Source organism: Pituophis catenifer, unplaced genomic scaffold (assembly GCF_029215685.1).
Source record: "Pituophis catenifer annectens isolate HBS135680 unplaced genomic scaffold, rPitCat1.0.hap2 SCAF_6, whole genome shotgun sequence".
In the NCBI taxonomy this organism is placed as follows: domain Eukaryota; kingdom Metazoa; phylum Chordata; class Lepidosauria; order Squamata; family Colubridae; genus Pituophis; species Pituophis catenifer.
Genome location: NW_027256886.1, coordinates 22,411,815 through 22,436,185, shown reverse-complemented (window position 1 = coordinate 22,436,185; position 24,371 = coordinate 22,411,815). Strand labels below are relative to the sequence as shown.

General features: G+C 38.1%; 2 protein-coding genes across 4 annotated transcripts in view; one reads left to right on the top strand and one right to left on the bottom strand.

Moving 5' to 3' along the window:
- Positions 1-9,203, top strand: part of KCNAB1 (potassium voltage-gated channel subfamily A regulatory beta subunit 1) — a 176,997-nt gene extending 167,794 nt beyond the window's left edge. For all 3 annotated transcript variants that reach the window (XM_070946576.1, XM_070946575.1, XM_070946574.1), the window contains 6 exons: positions 1,703-1,788; positions 2,660-2,780; positions 4,556-4,650; positions 6,508-6,628; positions 8,283-8,371; positions 9,114-9,203. In XM_070946576.1, the coding sequence (XP_070802677.1) occupies positions 1,703-1,788; positions 2,660-2,780; positions 4,556-4,650; positions 6,508-6,628; positions 8,283-8,371; positions 9,114-9,203 (602 nt within the window). The remainder of the gene's footprint in view (positions 1-1,702; positions 1,789-2,659; positions 2,781-4,555; positions 4,651-6,507; positions 6,629-8,282; positions 8,372-9,113) is intronic.
- A 4,180-nt stretch (positions 9,204-13,383) lies between these two features.
- SSR3 (signal sequence receptor subunit 3) lies at positions 13,384-21,789 on the bottom strand. Its single transcript, XM_070944901.1, has 5 exons — positions 21,545-21,789; positions 19,086-19,212; positions 17,549-17,647; positions 16,488-16,619; positions 13,384-13,762 (listed from the first exon to the last, which is right to left on the bottom strand). The coding sequence occupies exons 1-5, from the start codon at positions 21,684-21,686 to the stop codon at positions 13,696-13,698; spliced, it is 567 nt and encodes a 188-aa protein (XP_070801002.1). The 5' UTR covers positions 21,687-21,789; the 3' UTR covers positions 13,384-13,695.
- Between the last annotated feature and the right edge of the window lie 2,582 nt (positions 21,790-24,371).

Sequence of the window (24,371 nt, the reverse complement as noted above, 5' to 3'; positions counted from 1 at the left end):
GATTTCTCAGATTGAAAATCTAGGAATCTTGTTGGGATTGCAGTTCAAGATGACTATAACCAACATTTGCCCCCCCTCAAAAAAATCCTCAAGGATTTTTTTTAACAAAAAATCAAGAGAAGTAACGGTTCCTCTCTGCAGTGTTAAACCACATTTAAAAATACTACACCCAGCTCCAGGTACTGCATTTCAGAAAGACACTGAAAAATTGTGTCGTGTCTGATGGACAACTAAAACAAGGGAAATACAATATAACCAATTTTAGATAAAAGATGGTAAAAATAACAGACTGGTTGGGAATTAAGTAAGGGGTTTCACTCTCCCTCACCAAAGATCTGTGTTGTGGCCTGCCTGCCATTCGGACAGTGAGGAGGTTGGGGAGGAACATGGACCATGGGGAAGGCTCTGATGAGGGCTCTGCGTTGGAGGCAGAGAGGGGGCCAGGGCCAGGGCCAGATGCCACTTATCAGTTGCCTTTAGAGTCAGACATCAGTGAGGTAGACGAACAGCTGGAGCCTGTTCCCAGTGTGTGCATGCGCAGAGTTGCCAGACTAAGGGAACAGCTAAAGAACAAGGATTGACTTGGGAGTAAGACCACAGGTGGACGGTGAATGGCCCCTCCCAGAGGGAATAAAAGAGGAGCAAAAGTGGAGTGGAGTTTGCAGGAGACAATTAGTTCACTTAATTGGTGAACTAATTGGTGACTCTCAGAGATTTCTTGCCAAGTTTTGAAGATATCAGCCTGGCAGCTCTCCAAGCCAGATAAGGTCTGTGACTGTAAATTTTCCCTTGAAAGACTTTGCTGGATGTGAATGAGAGGAATTCACAGTAACTTAATAAAAAGGGGTTTTTGTCGGGACAAGGAGTCTGCTTCATGCTCTTGGGAAGCCCAGATCAGAACAACCTGCATGAAGATCCAGGTTTTCATAGCCATTCTAAACAAGAACAGAGTGGGACCATCTAGATCAGTGATGGCTAACGTTTTGCCATCGCGTGCCAGGAGAGGGGGAGCAGGGGAGGTTTGCGCACATGCCCACACACATAATTCTATGCGCCCTGCCCTATGCATGCGTGCACAAACCTCCCCCCCCCCCACTCCTGGCATGCGATGGCCAGGTAGGCCCATTTTTCTTCTTTCCTGGCTCCAGACCTTCTCTATGCATCTGGGAAGGGCAAAAACAGCCTTCACTCCCTCAGAGGCCTGAAAGGGCTCATTTCCCTCTCTAGGAGTCTCTGGAGGCTGGGAACAGCACAAAAGTCACTTCCTGTCCCACTGGGAATTGGGAAATGGGCCCTTTCAGGCCTCTGAGGGAGTGGGAAAGGCTGTTGCGAATGTCCCTGTATGTAGTTCACTTCTCTCATAAATGAATATCACTAACAGGTATCTCATATATATATATATATATATACAGATATTACATAAGAACCCTTTAAAAAGATTTTTCACACTTTCCCTTTCAATACATCTACATTCAACTTGGCCCGTAGCCATCCTGAATAAAATCCTTCCTTACTCGGAAGGAAGAAAAAGCTGTTAGCATGAAGCTTTAGTCTTTCCTCATTTTTTCTCCATCAACTGAAAGATGCTTGTAATTGAAGAAGGCAGGGCCACCATCATATGCACTCCATTTCTCTTGCATAAATTGAAAATATTGGCTTTTATCTATTAGTGTTGCATAATTCTGCCTTTTTCCTGATTTAGAGATTGTCCGAGCAATGACACATGTGATTGACCGGGGGATGACAATGTATTGGGGAACTTCGCGCTGGAGTGCCATGGAGATTATGGTAATTTAGCTTTTTAGAAATGAACAATAATCAATTAATTCACATTTAATTATACGTTAAGAATAGTCTGGCATGAAACAGCTGTGCTTCTATAGTCTGACTTTTTTGGGCTATGTACACGATGTTGCCATCAAATATTTTCCTCTTGAATTTTCAATGTGGGAAAACATCAAAATATTGAAAGATTAGTACCTACATCTCCTATGTTATCACTTTTGAATAAATTTTAGAAACATTGGAATTGGACCAAACGTTGACTCGTTCCTTTGTTCCCCAAGGCCAGAAGAATGACCAGCAGGGCATCTGTTTATAGGGATTAACAATGCATCAGTGAGATGCACGATCAACTTGACATAGACCTAAATCTTCATCGTGCATCCTTTTTCCTTCATTTGTACGTTCCTATAATCATTTTGTAATTCAAGAACTGTTTCATACATGGTTAGCCAGCAACCGAAGCTGCACTTGCTTTTTAAAATGTAGCTTTTTAATTTATTATTTCAATTTGTACATTGCCAAAGTGCATTTGTGGCAGCTACTGTATATAATTGTCTACATAATGTACTTTTTGTCCTTAATGCGCACAAATTTTTGCAAATGATGTTTTGTCACCCATGAGAGAATGCTCTCTGCAGTTTTTTGTACATTAAAAAAAAAAAAAAACCCAAACCCTATCAGATCATTCAGAGCGGTGCTTTTTTTCATTGCTCAAAATATTTTTAATGTATTCACCAAGTAAATCGAGTGTCAGATCCTTAGCAAATACGCCTGAACGAGGAACGAAAAACAGTGGCTTTGATTGATGTATGATTTTATGCCTGAGGAATTTTCCCTGCTAATGTATTTTTCTTTTGCTGCTGATTCTCAACAGGAAGCATATTCGGTAGCAAGACAGTTTAATTTGATCCCACCAGTATGCGAACAAGCAGAATATCATCTTTTCCAAAGAGACAAAGTTGAGGTTCAGTTGCCGGAATTATACCACAAGATAGGTAATGTACCAGGGCAGCATCTTTCATAAAAGAATGAAAAATTAATCCTTTTTATGTCCAAAGCGTATACTCAGCGACAGTGCCTGTCCCCTACTGTTCAGTCATTATCACAGGTATATTAATCTTTGCCTAGAAGAATTATCCCGATTCACGGAAGGAACTGACAGCAAGGCTTCTTCACAACTGCAGCAGCTTTTTTCTATCATATAGCAAAACTACAGATGTTCATTTTCTCACTCCTTTAAAGGTCTAAGATTAGATTTTGTTTCATTCCCGCCTGTATTGTTTTTATAAATAACTCATACCTAATATTCCTTCCTCCTCCTATTTTCCCCATAGTAACTACACTATGAAGCGAATTGGCTGAGAAAGAGTGATTGAGGGTAAAGGTTCATTCTCTGCTAATATCTGTAGCTTGAGCGTAGGATGAGGATGAAGGTTTGTTCTCCAAGCTTGTGGGTTGGTTTCCGAACATTTTGTTACCAGGCGAGATAACATCTTCAGTGGAGTTTAGAGCAGGGGTCTCCAACCTTGGCAACTTTAAGACTTGTGGACTTCAACTCCCAGAATTCCTCAGCCAGCAAAATCTTAAAGTTGCCAAGGTTGGAGACCCCTGGTTTAGAGGATGTCAGTGTCAGTGTTCTGTTTATAAGGGCTCCAGGTGTGGGTGTGTCAAGTGAGGGTCTTGTGATGGGTCAGCTGTGAGTCATGAGTCAATAGAAGAACACTGACATCCCCTAAACTCCACTGAAGATATACCTAGCCCAGGGGTGAAATGTAAAATTTGTTACTACCGTTTCTGTGGGCATGGCTTGGTGGTGATGGGGGTAATGTGACTGGGTGGGCATGGCCAACTTTTTTTTTTAAACTTTTCAAAGCATTTTTTCTAATGCTTTGAAAAGCCTCTCTGTCGAGCAGGAACTCAGCTGGGATCGTCGGAAAGCCTTTTTAAAAAATGCCTCTCTGCCAATCAGGGAACTCAGCTGGGATCATCAGAGACTTTTCAAAACATTTTTTTTAACCACCCAGCTGAGCCACGCGATCATCAAAGCCTTTTTTTTTTTTTTACTTTTAAAAGCATTTTTTCATCGGAAGAGGTTGATGAGGCTCTGATGATCGTGCAGCTCAGCTGGGCATGGGGGGGGGGGCGCGCAGGGATTTTTGCTACCGGTTCTCCGAACCACCTGCCGCCATCACTACCGGATCAGACGATCCGGACCGAACCGGGAGCATTTCACCCCTGACCTAGCCTGATAACAAAACATTCAGAAACCAACCCACAAGCTCAGAGAACAAATCTTCGCCCTCACCCTACATTCAAGCTACAGATATTAGCTGCTATTGCAAAGAGTGATTGGCCCAAAATCACCCAGTCAACTTTCACGCCTAAGACAGGAATAGAACTCACATCTCCTGGTTCCTAGACCGGTGTCTTAACCGGATCAAACTAAATCTGCTTTCTAAGAAGGAAACCTCTGTGAGAAGGGCTGGTATTTCTCTTCAATAAAATAGGCAATGAATTGCACAACTGCTTTATTCTGGTCTTTGAGGTTCCTCACGTGGGATTGCATAAAGTGGGATAAAACCATATTCATTTTTATATATTTTGCATTATTTTGAAAAATGCCTAATCTCTTTCCTGACTGAACATTTTCTAAATCTCAAAATGATGTAACTGTTCTTAAATGAATGTTTTTTGGTCTTTTATTGTTTGGGGGTTTTTTAAACAGTTTGTGTTAATTTTAATGTTTCTGCACCCTTTGATTGTTTCGTAGGAGTTGGAGCAATGACTTGGTCTCCTCTTGCTTGTGGGATTATCTCAGGAAAATATGCCAGTGGAGTTCCTGAAGGATCAAGGGCATCCTTGAAGGTATTTGCCCCATAGCTACCTGGGCAACCTGTCTCACAAGAGTTTCACCTGAGTCCTGAACTACTACTGTCCCCATAACCATGAGAATTTTCCTACAATGTGTTTTCTACTTACTATAAATAAATACAAAGGACGATGCGTATCCTTGTCTCTAGAAGAAACCTCAGCTTTCCCATTGTCTCTTATTTCATCCCTGGGTTTCTTTTCCCATCAAATTTCACATAAGCATACTGAATCTGTTCCTTACATTGTTCTTATATTCTGATAAGGTGCCTTTTCTTTGAACTTTTAAGTTTAATCCTTATATTTTGATCTAGTAATCTGAATCACAAAATGTCCTGATTGACTGGATTTCACTTCTCCTTCTTCTATTATTAATATATAGCTAGGTTTTTCCAATACAGTTCATTTGGTACATTCATTTGTAGAGTTTATGTTGCTTGAAGCAAGATCCAGCAATAAACAGATTTTCTTTGCAAAACTCTGCCCATCTCACTTGTATTGTTGCATTTATTCAGTCAATCAAGCAGTCAATCTATGATGTTTATTCAGTCAATGACCAGCAAAATTTATTCAATAAGAATCTGACTATAGTTCCAGGATCTTCCATTTAGCAAGTTTTTGAATTCTAAACACCCATTCATGGCACTGTGTTGTTTCTAGATGTTGCAGTTTAGATTTTGCCTTTTGCAATAGACTTTCTCAGTCTCTTCAATCATTGCACCTGCATTAAATGCATGTATCAGTCTAAGATTAATGTCTACTGGTAGCCACTGATGTTATACTAGATAACATCCTATCATTTATTGGATTATAGCTGAGCTCATAACATAGCAATGTTTTTAAAAATGTTATTGCCACTCCATTTCTTCACATTTGTCTCATGTCTGAATCATCTAAATAACTGATATAAAGTGGCTTATTTCAGGCCATTCATCCACTCACAGAACATTCCAACTCAATATACTTCATTCCTGTTTTCATTTTTGCTTTTTTTTTTTAATTCTCTCATCTCATCCAACTATGTGTACTTTTACAAGTACTTATGTGTACAGTACTTGTAAAACAAAGAACTCCTGTTTTAGAACTGGCACCATCAGTGACCAGACTCTTCTGGCCCTAGTCTGACCACATCATCACTTTGAGTTGTGAAAGTTCAACATTTTCCTCCAAGTAATTAAAGACATGCCTTCTAACCTGGAAATCTTGTCAGTTGACATACAGACTTGTCTAGATACTTCACCCATGTCTAGACAATTTTCTTGGCAACAGTGTAAAAGTTGTTTGCTATTTTGAAGGATGACCCAATGCATGACAATTATTGTGGTGTATTCAAAAGCAGTCTTTACAGCTTCACAGCTTGGTCTTTTAAGGCAGATAGGCTGCTCCACACAAGAGATTAATAGACATATGATTTTGTTGTGCTTGGCTCAGATTAAATATGTGAATTAAATATATTGGGTTAAATACAAAATAGAAATAAACTTACCTCCCATCCTCCAACCATTCTTATTAGAACAATTTTATTCATGATTACTGGTCATTGTACGGTTAGTATAACTATCTTTACTAATGATATCAGTGAAAAGTCACACTATGGTTAAAACCCATTTTCTGATAAAGCTAGTATATGTATAGTACATACATTTTCTGATAAAACTTTGAAATAACAGTGATGAGCAAAATGGTGAGAATTAAGGACTGATATAAACCAGGCTTCTCCAGTGTGGTGTCCCTTATATGTGCCGAATGTCAATATATAATTCTCAGCTAGTGTGGCAACTAGGTAGAAATTCTGGGAGTTGAAATTCAGACATGTGGACTTAAATTGTCTTTTACTGTGTTTTGATTTGCTAGTGCTATCAATGGCTAAAGGAGAAAATTGTGAACGAGGAAGGAAGAAAACAACAATCAAAGCTGAAAGAACTTTTCCCAATTGCTGAACGCCTTGGATGTACACTACCTCAGCTAGCAGTCGGTAAGGAATTTGGGGGTTCGCCCTCCCCCCCAGTTCCTTATTTTTTTTTATCTCTGTGCTCAGTGATGCTTAACTGTGTTGACATTATGAGCTTGTTCTCATGTAAAGGGACAAGCTGTTACTGATACCTTGCAGAATTTTCCCCAGTGATGTCATCATTTTATTTTTGTAGGCATTTATTCGCTTATGTAAAAGTGATAATGCTGTCCAGGTCCCAGGATAAGATGCAGGGGAGAAAAAAATGACAGCTTAGGCTTTGCAACCCCAATTAAATATATGTTGATTGTGTATATTTAAGTTAATAATATGTGTGTATATTATATGTACTGTATGTATGATAGAGCAAATATTTCTGAAGCAGGAAGAATACTTAGGCTGGGTGTAGCTGTAGCTATAAGTCATAATCCATTATCATCATTGAAGAGACACTCTCCATTCAAGAGAAAATGGAAAATGAATAATCAAACACAGTGCTAACAACTTGCCATTTCTTCATTAAAAGCCAGATTTAACTGGGTTAAGTATTGCTCATCAAAAACAGGAAAATTTAAATTACTCATGATTTCAAGCCCATTCATTGAGATGGTCTCCTTTAAGCCTGAATCCAATTAATTTAAATATACTTTTGGTGTTGAAATAATTTAATAGCCAATTTTAAAATCCAAGCATGAATTTCAGCCAGAGTTAAAATGAACTGAAATAAGTATATTCTAATGGTTACAGAACTGGGGAGACCTAGGTTCAGGTCCACCCCAGCCAAAGATGTTAGAGCATAGTTGCAAATAAAACCCTAGCCACAAAGTTTAAAAAGAAAACAGTAGCAGAAGCAAACTAAGGAAGCAAAAGATGCTTCACCTGATAAATGAAAGCAGAATCCAACCAAATATTCCAGGTTATAGAATCTTGCTAATTAGATGCGAGCACAGAAAAAGCTGTTTTGCTATTTATGTTAACGATATGATATGGCGCAAATATCCCATGAATAAGCATGCTACTTATTTAGTACCACAAATATACTGAACACTAGCTTTGATAGGTATTTACAATGAAATTGTAATGTTTATGAATGTTCATGAAATACAAAACTGCATCAAAGTGGCAAGTGATGTTATTTGCATGAGATCAGTGACATAAAGTGCATGATTAATTAAGTCCTACAAAAATTAATGGTAAGCTGTAAGTAATATTAACAATTTATATTCATTCTTACAAAGAAAATATTTCATATATGATTTTTTTTGTAAAGTCCTTATACTATACAAGTTTTGCAACTTACCAGAAACCTTTGACATTTAGGTAGTTGTGAAAGGTAATTAAAATTAATTGATTTGATTTTAATTTAATTAAAATGTGTTTTCTTCAAAATTTCATTAAACATTTATTATATATATACTGCTTTTGGTTTTTAACATATTACTGAGTTCGTTCTTAATATAATGCATGCTTTTATGAACTTATTGAAATGATACGGAACTCACCTATGGGAAGACTGAAATTTTGAAAGGCAGTTGAGAAGTGTTTCACTAAAATAATAATGGTGAGGGGAAAGGCCTCATAATTCCGAGAATTAAGTCTGCCAATTTAATGTTACCATTGGCGACTCTAAAATGCTGTGCCTAATATATGCTGTATTGTGTACTTCTCATATTCCCAGCATGGTGTCTTCGTAATGAAGGTGTGAGTTCAGTTCTCCTGGGATCATCCAATGCTGAGCAATTGATAGAAAATCTTGGTGCCATACAGGCAAGTACAAAGGCTTTCTTTGGGATTAGTTGTTGTTCAGTCACTAAGTCTGTTCCACCTACCCTCTGGAATCAGCTGCCCTCAGAGATAAGGAGAATCCAAGACCTCAGTGCCTTCCGCCATGCCCTTAAAACCCACTTTTTCCAGCAAGCCGGGCTGGCTTAGGAAGAAATTTTTTAAAATTTTTAAATGTTTAATTGGTTTGTGGTTTTTTTAAATTTTGGGCCAAATTTATATAGATTTTAATTGTTTTTAATATTTGTATTTCATGTTTTTAATTCTGGCTGTGCACCGCCCTGAGTCCTCAGGGAGAAGGGCGGTATATAAATTGAAAATAAATAAAAATAAAAATAAAAATAAAAAAGTCATGTACGACTCTTCGTGACCCCATGGACTATAGTACGCCAGGCCCCCTTGTTCTCTACTCCTCTCAGAGTTTCCCAAATTCATGTTGAGTTATTGACATTATCTAACCATCTCATCTCCTGCCACCCTCTTCTCCTTTTGTCTTCCACCTTTCTCAACATCAGCGCCGTTTCCAATAAGTCCTCTCTACTCATTTGGTAGCCAAAGTATTTGAGCTTCAAATTCTGTTGGATTGAACAAACCAAAAAAGAATGACATTGTATGAAGATTAAAGGCATTACAGAATTCAATTTTTCTTGGGTTCCTTTGCAATTAATCTGTGTTTCAAAATCACAGAGCAACACTAGTTAAAGTACATGTGTTTCTTTGCCTGCAGGTTCTTCCAAAGATGACAACTCACATTGTGAATGAAATTGATAATATTTTGGGGAACAAACCTTTCTGCAAAAAGGACTACAGATCCTAATGTACTGCATGATTAGTCTGGACTGCATGGCTAAACAACAGCTCTGTACATAATAGTATACTGAGTTGATACTATCCAGTTACAATTAAAAAAAATATTCTGCAATTGTAATTTACTAGGTTCTCCAAGGTGGTATGTTCCACCAAAATTCAGTAACACAGCTGATCTATCTAAACTAAATTATCTTTACTGTTTTTAAAATATATCAAATCTTAAGAGTTTGGATTTAATCTTGACTCAGATCAATTTGACTCTAATGAAAGAATGAAAAATACAAAAAAAATGTGGAAACATTTAGTTCACTGGGGTTTGTGTAGGATTTTCTTAACAGAGTCTAACCCCTCTGAGTCTTATTTTTCTTTCTTCCTGTTATGCAGTGAAAATACAAAGAATCAAAGATTTCTAAGCCTTAGGTACTTGAAAATAAAAAGAAGGATGTATAGATATATTTTTTCAATAAATGAAAAGCCAGATACAGTTGAAAGCTTAGACAAATTCAGGGATTTAGATTCGTCAAGCTCTCTTAACGATAGGTAAGTTCAAAGTTTTGCCATTTGCATTTTTAAATAGAATTGATTTTTAGACAAATTGTTCAGTTTGGGTTTGGGCTGAAAGAAGGGTTTACTGTTTAAAGACAGAAAAAAAATGAGGAATTGGAGATTGGTATCTATGTCTATCATCCATTTTTTAAAAAATGTATCTGTTCCAGCCAAGCACTTGTAAGCAAGATTCAGACTGTAAACCTGCAGGCAGGACTAACTTGTTTTTATTGCTCATATATAAGCCATTCTGGCATTCTGAGAACTTTGCTTGAAGCACAATGCAAGAATGCTTTAAGAAAGAATGCTTGGAATTGCTGTACAATTCCATTGAAATAAGGTGGTTTTAATGTGATTTTGGCTGGATTGTAATGCATTGCTTTAAAAAAGCCAAGTTGCTTTCTGAAGTGTAAGTACTGAAGTAAACAGATATCATGGGGATGTTCACTGAAGAACACTTAGCCAGTGAAAATAAGAGAAAAATGATTGTTCCTACAGAAATGGAAATTGAAATGCTGTAATTAACTGCTCTTTTACTAAAATCTTTTTGGCAATGTCTAGGCAACTGTATAATAAATGTACATAGTGTGTAGAGCTGTACACTTTTCTGATAGCCATGTAGATGAAAGTACTTTATCACAGTTCAATGAAATCCTCAGATGTTTGTTTGCTCGGTTCCTTTCCTTCCCCCATTCCATTTGTAAATTGCATCTGTGATTGTTATTGAAGCATTAGACTAACAGGAGTAAGTGGTTGGATTTTTCAGTCATCCTGTTCATCTGAAGATTAAAAATGGCCAAGTATTAAACCAGACTAATGAATGCCAGGGCTGAATTCTAGAATTTGGGGTGCAGATCCTGTGCATGCATTTGCTGTGGCATATTAAAGGCTGCTATTTTTATTTGCACACAATTATTCTGTTGCAGCCATGTGGCTTAAAGCTAGCAAAAGCAAACTGAAAAATGAGGGCACCATATGCTAAGAATCTGTACAAAAAAAAAAAAAAAGACATGGGCATCCATGTGCATCAAAGGAGTCTCTGTTCTGCCACATTTCCCAGGTTTTATTTACAGGTTTCCATGAAAGATACTTCAAATGGACAAAAAACATGCAATTTTCTTGGCAGATGTAAGGAAACAAATGGTATGAAATCTCTGGCCACAGCCTAGATTCCCATGCAGTCCTTCATTCAAGGACCCTTACCAATCTGGTTAAGCTTTTAAGTCCAAAATTATCCTGGTACTTGAGGAGAGGCAACTACTGTTCGGGCTTCAATACTGTGTAATTTCAAGCTCTTAACCATGTTTGTATCTCTTTTTCTTCTGTATTTTGCTTTTGTTGGCTACAGATAACTTGGATCCGTCCTTTAACACAATGCAGAATGAACTCTACCAGGTGTTTTCATTTTGTGCGCACTACACCCCAGAAAAAGCCAGTTTTTCCATGGATTGTGATAGTCCACTTTGATAGCTAAGAACCCTTATTCTAACAGAATAAATGGCACTTAAGGGGTTTCTTAGGGTTTGCCCTTGACTAGAAAGTAACATTTTTCTATTCTGTGTGAAAATCATCCTGCAATGTCAGACTATTATAGGTTCTGATGGTGCAATCCTGTGCATTTTTAAATAAGTTTAAAAGATCCAAAATCATATCTTGCTAAATATTGATAGGCCTGCAATTTATGATCAAGATCCAAACTACTCCAGTGCTTTAAAATGCTGAGTATCAACTATGCATTACATATTCCCCTTTTTCTGCTATTGAACATTATTAGTAATCTTATTTCAGGTTTCCTGCCATATAAATCAGTATATTTCCTTTTACAGTCGGAATCTTAATTTAGACAAGTTATCTGTATACAATACTCCAAAATATGTTCATAGAGATCAAAGGCTTCCAGTTCCCTTTTGTACAAAAGTTATACGGTTTTGCACATTTATCCAACACCACTTGTGTGGTCCAGGTTGCAGAAATGTATTATATCTCTTTCCAACCTAGAACAGCATTGTCTGTTCATTTCAGTAGACACAATAGGCTCTAATGATGTTCTTTAACCAAGATATGTTGAGCTCCTGAAATGAAAAGACAACACTTCCATGACGTTTTTCTGGATTGGGGTAAAGAACACCTGCATATATATTGTTCTGAGGTTTCGAAGACACAATCTCTACATCCAGCATGTTAGTTTGAAATTTCATATGGAAATCCTGTGATCAAAGCAAGCTCCTGGGATTTTAAAAAATAGACCCACCCTTTTTAATATTTCTATTTCCTTCAGTATTCTATGTAAATGAATTCAATTGCTGTATACCAGGAATTGCTTTCTACTTTAGCTTGGACATAATAAAGGCATTTTGTGCCCCAAATATGACTGGATCTATTGATTTTTGAGCAGGAAAAGAAACTAAATCTCAGGATTGAATGCTATTTCAATGCTGTTTTGTTCTTTTTTTTTTTTTTTTCATTCAGCAATAGCAATAGCACTTATATACTGCCCCATAATGCTTTACAGCACCCTCTGGGCAGTTCGCAATGTCAGCATATTGCCCCTAACAATCTGGGTTCTCCTATTAGCGACCTTGGAAGGATTGAAGCCTGATTGAACCTATCAGGATTGAACTCCAGGCTATGGGCAGAATTAGCCTGCAATACTGCATTCTAACCACTACACCATCAGGGCTAAGAGAGTGTATGTTGCAAAATAAAGTCAAACTATTTCTCCAAGAGCCACAAGATGCTGATTTAAAATTATGTGCTTCTTCATTAATAAAAAATGTATTTACTGGTACTTCTCGAGAATAATACACAAATCTGATTTGTGTTGTATTGGACTGTAGCAGGCAAAGATGCTTTGCACTCAGCATGGGCAACTTCCACCATGTGTTACCACCTCCTGAACTCTTCCTTAAGAGTGTAGCTACTGTAGCTGTGTAGCTACTGTACAAACCCAGAAAAACAATTAGCTTCTTTGACGAGGAGCCAACAGAGTGTGTCCCCTTTGGATTTGAATATTGCATACCTGTCATGCTCAGATACCGCTTTATGCCGCTAGCAAACTAATATTTTTACAAATCTGAAGATTTAATATATTTTCATGCTACTTCAGTTAGAATTGGTCTCCTGCTAATGTATAGAACATCAATAATAAATATCAATGTTTAATAAGTAATAATAGTAATCACTGACACTGCACATCCCAATACAATCTCCCTTTCACTCTTCAATACATCCCCCCCCCAAAGTACTTCAAAACAGCCGGATCTTAACAAGGTTTCAAAATGTTTAAAGTGAGGGTAGAGATCTTATTTCTGGCATAACATACCCTCCTCCTCATATGGCAAGAGAATGCACAGCTCAAAGTCTTTGAGAAATGGGGGGTCGTTCTGGTGTCCTGGAGTAGGCGGATTTAGCTTGGAGTGAAATTTGGCAAGTAATCAGGTCCCAAACCATATAAGCAAAGTTGGAGACTGGGCCACAGTTGTCTAGTAAAGCAGGCTTAAGCCTGGACCCTTGAGAAAGTAACCAGGTTAACAAATTGGGCACGATTCATTTAATAACCACTTTGCTTAGCAATGGAAATTCTGGTATCAGAATTTAAGTCTAGAATTATCTTTATCACAAACTTGCGCATACAATCACTGTTTTCAGCAAAGTTTTTTTTTTAATAACAATGTTAACAAAAACCCCAAAAACTTCTAATCAAAAATTCCAGCTCTAGTTGAACTTCTCAGATGATACAGCTGGATCTCTATGTCCTCCCAAATGGTCAGAAGTTTTTTGAATAAGCACATTGCAAGCCTAAATTAGAATGCCTCATCTTCGTGGTATTATTTTATAACAAAACTGCTCCCCATTCTCATCCCATCAAAAAAGCCAATGTACAGAAAATGGCAAATCCATCTTCTTCTGATTGGGCAAGACAGAGATGAATTCATGTACCCAAACAATTCTATCTACTTTGAGCCTGTAGATAATAAAGCAATCAGTCCAGATGAAACACTGATGGAGAGGATGTAATTTCTGAAAAAGCAGTCAAGGAAAATGTTAGCAAGATAGCAATAGCACTTAGACTTATACACTGCTTCACAGTGCTTTACAGCCCTCTCTAAGTGGTTTAGAGTCAGCATATTGCCCTCAACAATTTGGGTCCTCATTTTACCGACCTCAGAAGGATGGAAGGCTAAGTCAACCTTGAGCCTGGTGAGATCTGAACTGCCAAATTGCAGGCAGTCAGCAGAAATAGCCTGCAATACTGCACTCTAACCACTGCGCCACCACGGCTCATGGAATATATCTCCCAGGATTTCTTACTGCAAATAAATGTCTTGCAAAAAACAGCTCCCAAGTAGACGCAAATATTTGAATTCTACTATCCGATATCAAATGCAAAAAATCAAGGCACTTGGGAACCATCAACAATTCCCTTTGGCAGTGAGTTGGCACCTCATCAAATAATCACCCATGTAGGCCACTTAATCCAATCTTCTGCCTTGCATAGGAATCAAAATGAACAAAAAAGAAATTGTTGCCCAGTCTATGCTTGAAAACTTCCAATGAAAGTCTGCCCATCACCCTTATGTGTAATTAATTCCAGGACTCTTCCTGCAATTTAAAATCCATTATTCAGTATACTGCATTAAAGACTGGGAGAAAACAGCACTTCACTTTTCTCTATGTGGCAATGTGACATCCTCTTCAAGTGGGAGCGACGGGGCACTCCCATGTGACACCTCTCCTGCGCGAGCTGCACTGGCTTCCGGTGGTCTTCCGGGTGCGCTTCAAGGTGTTGGTGACCACCTTTAAAGCGCTCCATGGCTTAGGGCCGGGGTATCTACGAGACCGCCTTCTGCCGCCAATAGCCTCCCACCGGCCAGTTCGCTCGCACAGAGAGGAACTCCTCAGGGTGCTGTCGGCCAGACAATGTCAGCTGGCGACCCCAGGGGGAGAGCCTTTTCTGTGGCGGCACCTGCCCTCTGGAACGACCTACCCCCAGAGATATGCACGATACCAGACCTCCGGACTTTTCGTCAGGCCCTGAAACACATCTATTTCATCTAGTCGGGCTGGCTTGATCCCATCCTTTCGGTTTTAATTTGAAATTGGTTTTAACTGGGTTGTTTTAAATTGAGGGCCGAAATTATTTAATGTCTTTTAAACTGCTTTTAAATTTTATATGTTATGTTTTATCTCGGCTGTTCACCACCCTGAGTCCTGTTGGAGAAGGGCGGTATAAAAATCAAATCAAATAAATAAATAAATAAATAAGTGCTACCGTGTTTCCCAAAAAATAAGACCTCCCCCGAAAATAACCGCCCCAAAAAAGCCCTCCACTGAAAATAAGCCCTCCCCGGAGGCAGAGCTGGAAATCGGGTAAGACAGCAAGAGGAGGCCTGTCTTTCTCCATGCACCCCAAAATAATAAGACCTCCCAGAAAATAAGGTCAAGCGCTTATTTCAGGGTTCCAAAAAATATAAGATGGGCTCTTATTTTCGGGGAAACACGGTATGTTCCCAACTCTGGTTCGATACAGAATGTTTGAATTTAAAAATAAATTGATTAGGGAATTTAAGTTATGTAAAAAAAAATATCCAGTGGCGCATCCCATTCAAGTTCTAAGTGGCTTCCTTTCATTTAAAGATTACAATTATATTTTTCCCCTCATTGCATTTGCTAAAGGCACCCAGTTCCTTCACTCTCTCTTTACAGGGCTTTAGTTTCTAGTTCCCTGATCACTTTCAAGTATCTATTATGAATCCTTAAATTCTGGAGTTTAGAATTCATCATAATACTCAAGGTGCAGTATAACCAGAGAAAATAAAGGAATGGTTACTTCTTGTGACAGAGAAATTATATTCCTACTGAAGTAGCCCAACGTTACATTACACTACATTTGTTTGACTTATATGCAATCCATCTCATCTAGAAGTGACTTTTTGAAGCCAAATAATTCGTTTAGCCACATTAATCTGCAATCCATTATTGTTCCAGATTAATGTTTTCACAAATACTACCACCAAATCAGGAACCCCTTCCTATACTTACCCTTTTATTTTAGACTCTTCACTTTAGTACTTGACATTGTTAAATTCCATTATTTTACCTTTAGCCAATTGCTTTAACTTATTAGGATAATTTTAAATATTGATTAGAGTAATAACTATCAGACTCAATTCTGTTCATTTATAGATTTCAGTAAGCATTCCTTCCATTATTTTACCTTTAGCCAATTGCTTTAACTTATTAGGATAATTTTAAATATTGATTAGAGTAATAACTATCAGACTCAATTCTGTTCATTTATAGATTTCAGTAAGCATTCCTTCCTTCTAATTCCTCTTTCCACTTAATTGATGCTGGCTATAAAAAGACAAAAAAGTGGCAAAAAAATTATAAGATAACAACTTATGTCTGTAATGGGGAGAATTAGAAGTGATGTTTCTAATTCTATTAAATAATACCTCAATGCTCTCTACATGTGCTTTTCGTATTTACAATTTAAAGAGCTGCACAGTTGAAAAAAATTGTTTTGGCCAGTGAATCTGACTCCTGACTCACTGAAGGAGTCCACTGGTGAACTACAGAGATTTTTCATTTGCCTTTTTGATAAGAGTGAATCTTAGCATGTTAATTACAACTTAATCACTCCTTCCCATATCTGAATTATATAGATTACTGGTTCGAAACCCCTTATTTATATAAATGACTCAAAAAGCTATTTGACCTATGTTTTGTTGAAAGAGGATACACGGTAGGGTTGAAGTTCTTCAACACAAAAAAGGAAGCAACAATTATCAGGATGAGGAAGAGGGTGTTATTGTAAAAGATAGAGAAGGTTGTTGCTTCATAGTCTGCCACTTCATTCTTCTTCCACAAAATTCTGCAAAGGCAAAAAAAAAATATTTATCTTGATGTACATAGTAGCACTTTGGCACTGACAAAACAATTTTTCTCCAAATTGCAATTTTTCTAAAAAAACATATTTTTTCACTAAGTGAAAAAACTAATTTTATTATATCGATTTTTCTGTGGATTTTAAGTTTCTAAAACTGATTATTACAAAATTATTTCTCCAAATCTGACACCTACACTCAATGAAATGCAATTTCTCCTACTACATTGTGTTTACCACCAGCAGACTCATTAAAGTTGGCAAGCATCAGAGACCATTTTTCAAATCAGGTCTTAAAAAGGATTTGGTTTCTTGCCAACTAAGTCCCCGGCCATCTTTCAAACAAGCATGTATTACCTTAGTTTTTTGAAATAAAATAATCTGCAGTTTATTTGTGAAAGGCAGTGATTATTCAAGTGACAATGAATATCAAAAAAACTGAAAACTAAGCCTTAAAAAAAAGTTTTCAAAACCATTTCTAATGCACATTACATAAAATGATGAATGACAAATTCCAGATTAAAAACTATCAAGAAACACCTTTAATTTAAGACAATAAGATTTAGACTACCAAAAGGGACCATTAGTTAGTGAATAAGACCAGACATACTCATTGCTTCATTAAAAAAAAAAAAAAATCAGCAAAGTATCCACCTGTGTTTTGCAGTTCCAAAATGCCCAATCATTGATTAACGCTTAGTTTTAACAGGTATCCCTTCTCCTTCCACTGCTTCATTAAGGAGCCTCAAATTAGCAAGCATAAAGTTTGCAACTCCAAATCAAATAAGCTACAAAATGGTGAGAATCAGCAAGTTGATCCCCAACGAAACCTCCAGCTTTAGAATTCTATTTGAGACTAAAGGAATTCAATTACTGAGCAAATAACATTGTATGATTGGATAATGGCAGAACATTACCTCTCATCCTTCTCCTTTCGTGACATCTTCCTGTTATCTGCTTCGGAAAGCTTGCGGGTCACTTCTTTGGAAACAGCATCTTCCCGCTTCTGGGCTACCCTAAAAAAAGGAAAGCATTGACATCCCACTTTTTTATTAAAGCAGTCAAATAATACAACCATTTACTATCAATTTCATACTGCAGGGTTTGAATGCTTACAGCGCCCAGCCCAAGCAACCCCCCTCCCCCATCCAGTAGCCAAAGAAAGTCTGTTGTAACCATGTGACTGGACATTTCCCTATGGACCTTGGAGACCAAACCACTTTTGAAAAATACCATATTTTTTTGGAGTATAAGATGCACCGGACTATAAGACGCACCTTAGTTTTTGGGGAGGAAAATAAGAAAAAAGCTGATTGACAGGTGGTCGGCCTCCCGGAATACCCCCAATAAGCTGTTTCCAGAGGTGAATTTTAGCAACAGGTTCCTTGGTTATGTGCTCTGTGCCTTGGCTTTTTTTGCTTTTTTTTCTGCCTCTGAAACTTTTGAAACTCCGTTTCAGAAAAAACTTTTTTTCCTGCCTCTGAAAGCCTCCGAAACAGAGCTTCAGGAAAAAAAGCCTCTGAAGCTCTGTTTGGGGGCTTCTTTTCTGAAGCTTCTTTTCTGATGCTTTTTTCAGCCTCTGAAACCTCTGTTTGAGAAGCTGGGCGGGTCTATATTCAGATTGTCACCCTCTTTTTTTGGGGAAAAAGGTGCATCTTATACTCCGAAAAATACACTACTTCCTGTAGCTCCCATCCACTAAAGATTACCCCTCTCTATACAATCAACAAAATTATCTCCATGGGTGAACTTGATAATGAACATGAGAGTCAGTTTAAGGTACCAGGCTTAGTAATGTCATTAAAGAACTATCAATTGATCAGTTCTGTTTCACACAGATCCAGACAGTGTTCCTGGGATCATAAAAAAGTAAGAAAAGCATGTAAACTAGTAGCGGACAATTACTGGAAACATTTGACTTTAGTGGGTTCCATCAAACAAATTTAGATTGAAGTGGATGCATTTTTAATACAAAGGTGAAAATTAAGGACGTTATTCTAGTTGGCTATTAGTCATGTGCATTTTCCAATAAATTTTAAAATATTAAAATAATAGCTATAGAAAATGTTCATTCTTCATTAAAAAAAAGCATTCGGATCAATGGTATATTCATTTCCGTTACTCAGGGACAATCACATGAAAGATTTCAGTTAAAGTTGCAATTTTGTAACTGCATCAAACACTGTGATTGCTATTGAAATGGATTAATAATCAATATGCAAAGCCTATTTCTCTATTGAAAATTAAATACTGTAAAGCTTTGCATTCTAGTGGCTGAGAGTTGTCAGTAAATCTGTTCCTGGCAGCTTCAGAAACCTTTCAAAATGCAAGGTAAAATATTTATAATTGAATATGCCATGGCGGATTTGAAATGGTTTTTAACGATACATCTGGATAAAACTGAAAGAATATTTTAATTTAGTACATTTTTAGAGAAACAGTTTTACTACCTACTTGTGCTTAAGAACAAACTTCACATTCTTGTAAGCAAAAGCAACCAAATAGGTGCTGACAAGGGTCATTACAGTGTAGAGTACTGCAGACTGAAAGAGGTCCATGTGCCAGATCCGCCAGTAAAGCCCTACGGTGAAAAAATGTAAACATAATTATGACTTTATTATTAGCATGCACAATACATTTTGCTGGCTTGCTATAATAAAACAGTTACAAGTAGTCCTTGTTTGGCAACCATAATTGGAATTGGCAACTTGGTCATTAAGCAAAGCAGTCACTAAGTGAAACCACCAATCTGCTAATGATCTTACTTCAGCTTTTCTTTGCTTTACAGACCTGAGGTTTTAAATGCAAGGACAAGTCATAAAGATTTGTTTTAGAAATACCCCCTCACACAATTTCAGTTATTATATGTAGTCCTCATCTTATAACCATTCATTTAGCGACAGTTCAAAGTTACAACAGCACTGAAAAAAAACAACATGCAGCTGGTCCTCCCATTTACGACCATCACATCATAACCATGATCATGTGATCAAAATTCGTGAACTTGCCAACCAGCATGTATTTATGATGGTACATCATCCCAAAGGCATGGGATTGCCATCTGGCAACCATCCCAGCCAACATCTGGGATGAGCAAATTCAATGGGGGAACTTGCATTTCGGTAATGACTGTGATTCATTTAACAAATGCAATGATTCATTTAACAACCATGGCAAAACAAAAGATAACATCTAGTGCAACTCATTTAACAACCACCTTGCTTAGCAACAGTTCTAATCACTACCTGTACAACCTCCTAAATCACTACTTCAGACTGACTTAAGGAAAAACACTGCCTATAAGTAAATACACACAATTTGTATGAACATATCTTTATGAACAAAGGGAGACAAAGATATTCTTGAATTCAGCTTAAGAATTCAGTGCCGTTTTCTTGGCAAACAGTAATTTGCCATTGTCTATTTTTGGCTTCTAAGCACAGGTAGTCCTCGACTTACAACAGTTCATTTAGTGACCGTTCAAAGTCATACGAAACTGGAAAATGTGACTTTATGACCGTTTTTCAGAGTTACAACCTTTGCAGCATCCCCATGATCATGTGATCAAAATTCAGACGCTTGGCAACTGGTTCATATTTATGACCGCTGCTGTGTCCCAAGGTCATGTGATCCCCTTTTGCGACCGTCTGACAAGCAAAGTCAATGGGGAAGCCAGATTCACTTAACAATCAGGTTACTAACTTATCAACTGCAGTGATTCACTTAATAACTGTGGCAAGAAAGGTTGTAAAAAGGAGGTAACATTTTATCCCATGGCTTAACAAATGTCTCACTTAACACCAGAAATTTTGGCCTCAACTGTGGTCGTTAAATCGAAGACTACCTGTAATATTTAGTTATTAAATGATAAATAGTAATAGGATAATAATACTACATCCTACAAAGTACTTCCACCTTTAATTCTAAAGCAGAGCTGCTGGGATTGAAATTCTAAAGCAAGCCTCCAGACAATGCAGACTCATTTGCTTGTTGCTTGTTGCTCACTTGCTTGTTGCAGACTCATTTGCTTGTTGCTTATATCTTTACGATTTATATTGATATTGTTTCCTAGTATGATTTGATTGCTTATTGTACAGTATGACTATCACTGGGTGTTGTGGCTTGTGATTCTTGACAAGTTGTCTTTTTATGTACACTGAGAGCATAGGCACCAAAGACAAATTCCTTGTGTGTCCAATCACACTTGGCCAAGAAAGAATTCTATTCTAGTTCCTGACCTGACCTTCATTATTAATATTTGAGGAGCAGAACCTGCAAGAGACTTTAAAAGCCAGAAGCACCCAAAACAGGAAAGGTGCAAGTTTCCCTTAGCTGTTTTATTTGGGGGTGGGGGTGGGGGGCAACTTTTCTCCCAGTTCATTCTGCCTAGAAATGTTGAGTTGGAGCTCCCCCCCCTCCCCCAGACCAGCTGTGCTAAAAGGAATATTTCCTCCACGTGGAGGCTCTTCTGGCTTTCCCAGATGTACTTCCCACGATTTATACTGATACTGTTTCCTGATTGCTTATTTGTACCCTATGACTATCCTTAAGTGTTGTACCTTATGATTCTTGACCAACGTATCTTTTCTTTTATGTACACTGAGAGTTTATGCACCAAAGACAAATTCCTTGTGCGTCCAATCACACTTGGCCAAGAAAGAATTCAATTCAATTCAATTCATCAATTCAATTCAACAATTCAATTCAATTCAATTCAATTCAATTCAATTCAATTTTCTATTCAGTCCTAGTCCAATCTAATCTAATTATGCGGGACGGGCAGACATGGCACCGGTGCAGCGGTCTTCAGGTCGACCCAAGAGGTGTCAAGCCTCTTACTGAATGTCTGCCCGCAGGAGACAAGGAAAGGAGTGGGGGGGACGAATACCCAGCGCCTTTCTCCCCCTACTCACATATCGGGATAGCCGAGACGATGAAGGCGTTGCCGAAGAACAGCGCCGAGGACTTGGCCGAGAGGTTGCGGCTGAAATCCTGCAGGAGCAGCTCCTCTTCCGACTGCTGACGAGCCCCGCCGCTACTGCCCTTGGGAGCCATCGCTGCTGTCGCCGCGGCTTTCCTAACAAGAAGCGAAACCCAAAAGACGGAACGGCGCTGACCCCTCCCCCCGCGGCCACCGTACTCGCCAGCAAGCGGACACGCCGCACAGAGCGAAGAGGCGGGGCTTCTTCCGGCTGACAGCCGCCCGCTGGAGAGTACTTCCGATGTCACGCCTCATTGGCGGGTAGTTCAGCAGCTTTTTTTTTTCTTTAGAGGCTTTTTTTTTCCACCTTCAAAAGTTCCGCTTCGGTTAGGGAAAAAGCCAGAAATATGTGTATGTGTGAGGGGGGGAAACACTCTCCGTAGAATATTTATGGAGATATATGGAAGAACCCCCTTTGGCCAAGTTAATAAAACTTCCGGGTCGTCAAGTCCTTGCTGACGTGTCTTAGGATTCCGTTGTAAGGGGGGGCGGCGCTTGTGAAGGCGGAGTCGGAGCTGCGGGAGCGCGGCGCGGATGTGGCAAGATGCCGGTTCGAATCCCGCCCTGACCCGCCACGTGGGAATAACCGCGAGTTTTCAGTGCTCCGCCTGTGGGAGCTGCTTGGAACGAGCTGGCCTTGCGTTACCCTTCAAGTTGTTTAGCACACGGCCTTCTGGAGTCTCTTGGCCGTAAGGGCTAAAACTTGTCTATGCCAGGGGTGGGCAAATGTGGCCCTTTTACAACCTGTGGACTTCAACTCCCAGAATTCCTGAGACAGCCAAGCTGTCTCAGGAATTCTGGGAGTTGAAGTCCACAGTGTTGCAATATTTTCAGGATCAGACTCAATAAAGATAGTAGAAGTTATAGGTTTAAATATAATTCTCTTTAATCATAATAGGCATTCTATATTCGCTGAATATTCAAGATAGAAGCAAGGAAAATGGGGAGGATGGCTCCTTTTATATACAAGGGGCGGAGCCAGGAATGGGAGTGGTAAAATATGAATACATTAAAGCTCAAGTAATAAGTTAACCCCTGATGTTCCATATATACATTATTTACACATTAGAGAATAAGGCATTTACATCTGACAAATCCCCCTCTAAATGCCGGTTCGTTATACAACACCAGTTACATTCAGATTCAGGACAATATAATACATATAATTTAGAAGTTAAATATTTGTGTTGTTTAGAAGGTAAGGGTTTTGTTAATATGTCAGCTAATTGTTCAGAAGTATCACAATGTATTGCTTTGATGAATCCGTCTTGAGATAGTTGTCTCACGTGCTTAAATTTTATATCAATATGCCTGGACCTTTGTCCAATTGCATCGGATCTAGAAATTTCAATGGCCGCTTTGTTATCTTCATGCATAATAAATGGTAAAGTAGGTTTCTTCCAAACATCTGTGATCAAATCATTGAACCATACAAGATTATTTGCAGCTTTAGACAAGCAAACATATTCTGCTTCTGTGGTAGAGGTGGCTACCAGTTCTTGTTTACCAGTATACCAGTAAACTGGACAATCGTTCAATAGAAAAACATAACCAGAGGTACTCTTTCTGCATGATGTATCACCAGCCCAATCTGCATCAGCATAACAAGTAATTTTTGGTTCTTTGTCATTATTGGGTTCCAATATTAAACAAAAATCTAATGTACTTTTCAGATATCTTAAAATTCTTTTGACAGCTTCCCAATGATACAAGGTTGGTTTGCTAACATATCTTGACAATAAATTGAGAGGTAATGCAATATCTGGCCTAGTCCAATTAGATATATAAAGGAGTGAACCTATAACTGATCTGTAAAATGTGTTGTCTTTAAACTCAGGGGAAGATTCATCATTGTTTCTAAGAAAATCAGTTTGCATAGGTGTGTCACATGTTTTGGCATTATTTAAGTTACATTTGTTTAGGAGTTCAATGATTTTATCTTTTTGAGTAAGTTTGAATCCCCTTTTTGTTTTGTTAATTTGTACACCAAGGTATTTATTCACTTTACCTAGTGATTTCAATGAGAAGTGTTCGTTTAACTTATTTACAAAGATTTCCCTGCTCTCTTTATGCTTTCCAATATATAAAATATCATCCACATAAATTAATACAAATTCAATATGATCATTACTCTTTTTTACAAAGAAACAGTTATCAGCAGTGGTGGCGTTGAAATCCATGGTCTTTAGTACTTTTACCAAACAATCGTACCATCTTTTGCCAGATTGCTTCAATCCGTACAGACTCTTATTTAGTAACCAAATTTCGTTCTTATTAGTGTATTGACTGTGTGGTGCTCTTACATATATTTCCTTATCTAATTTTGCATGTAAGTATGCAGTCTGTATGTCATATTGAAACACGTCTAGATTGAGTGCAGATGCTACTACAAGAGCTGTTTTGACACTCTCTGTTCTCACTGTGGGTGAATATGTGTCAGTATAGTCTTCTGGATATTTTTGTGCGTAACCTTGTGCAACTAGTCTGGCCTTGTATAAGGTATTACCTCCTTCTAAATTCTTAATTTTATAAATCCACCTGGTACCTATAATTGTTTTATCCTTAGGTGCGATCGCAGGTGTGAATACATTTAATCCTTGTAAACTTTTCATTTCTTTTTCCATAGCTAGTTCCCATTTTTCTCTTTCTTCACGGGGAAGTTTCAATACTTCCTCATATGTATTAGGTGTTATTTGTTCTCCATCCATATGCATAATATAATCTTTGTATTTATTTGGTATTTGGTTTCTATTATTTCT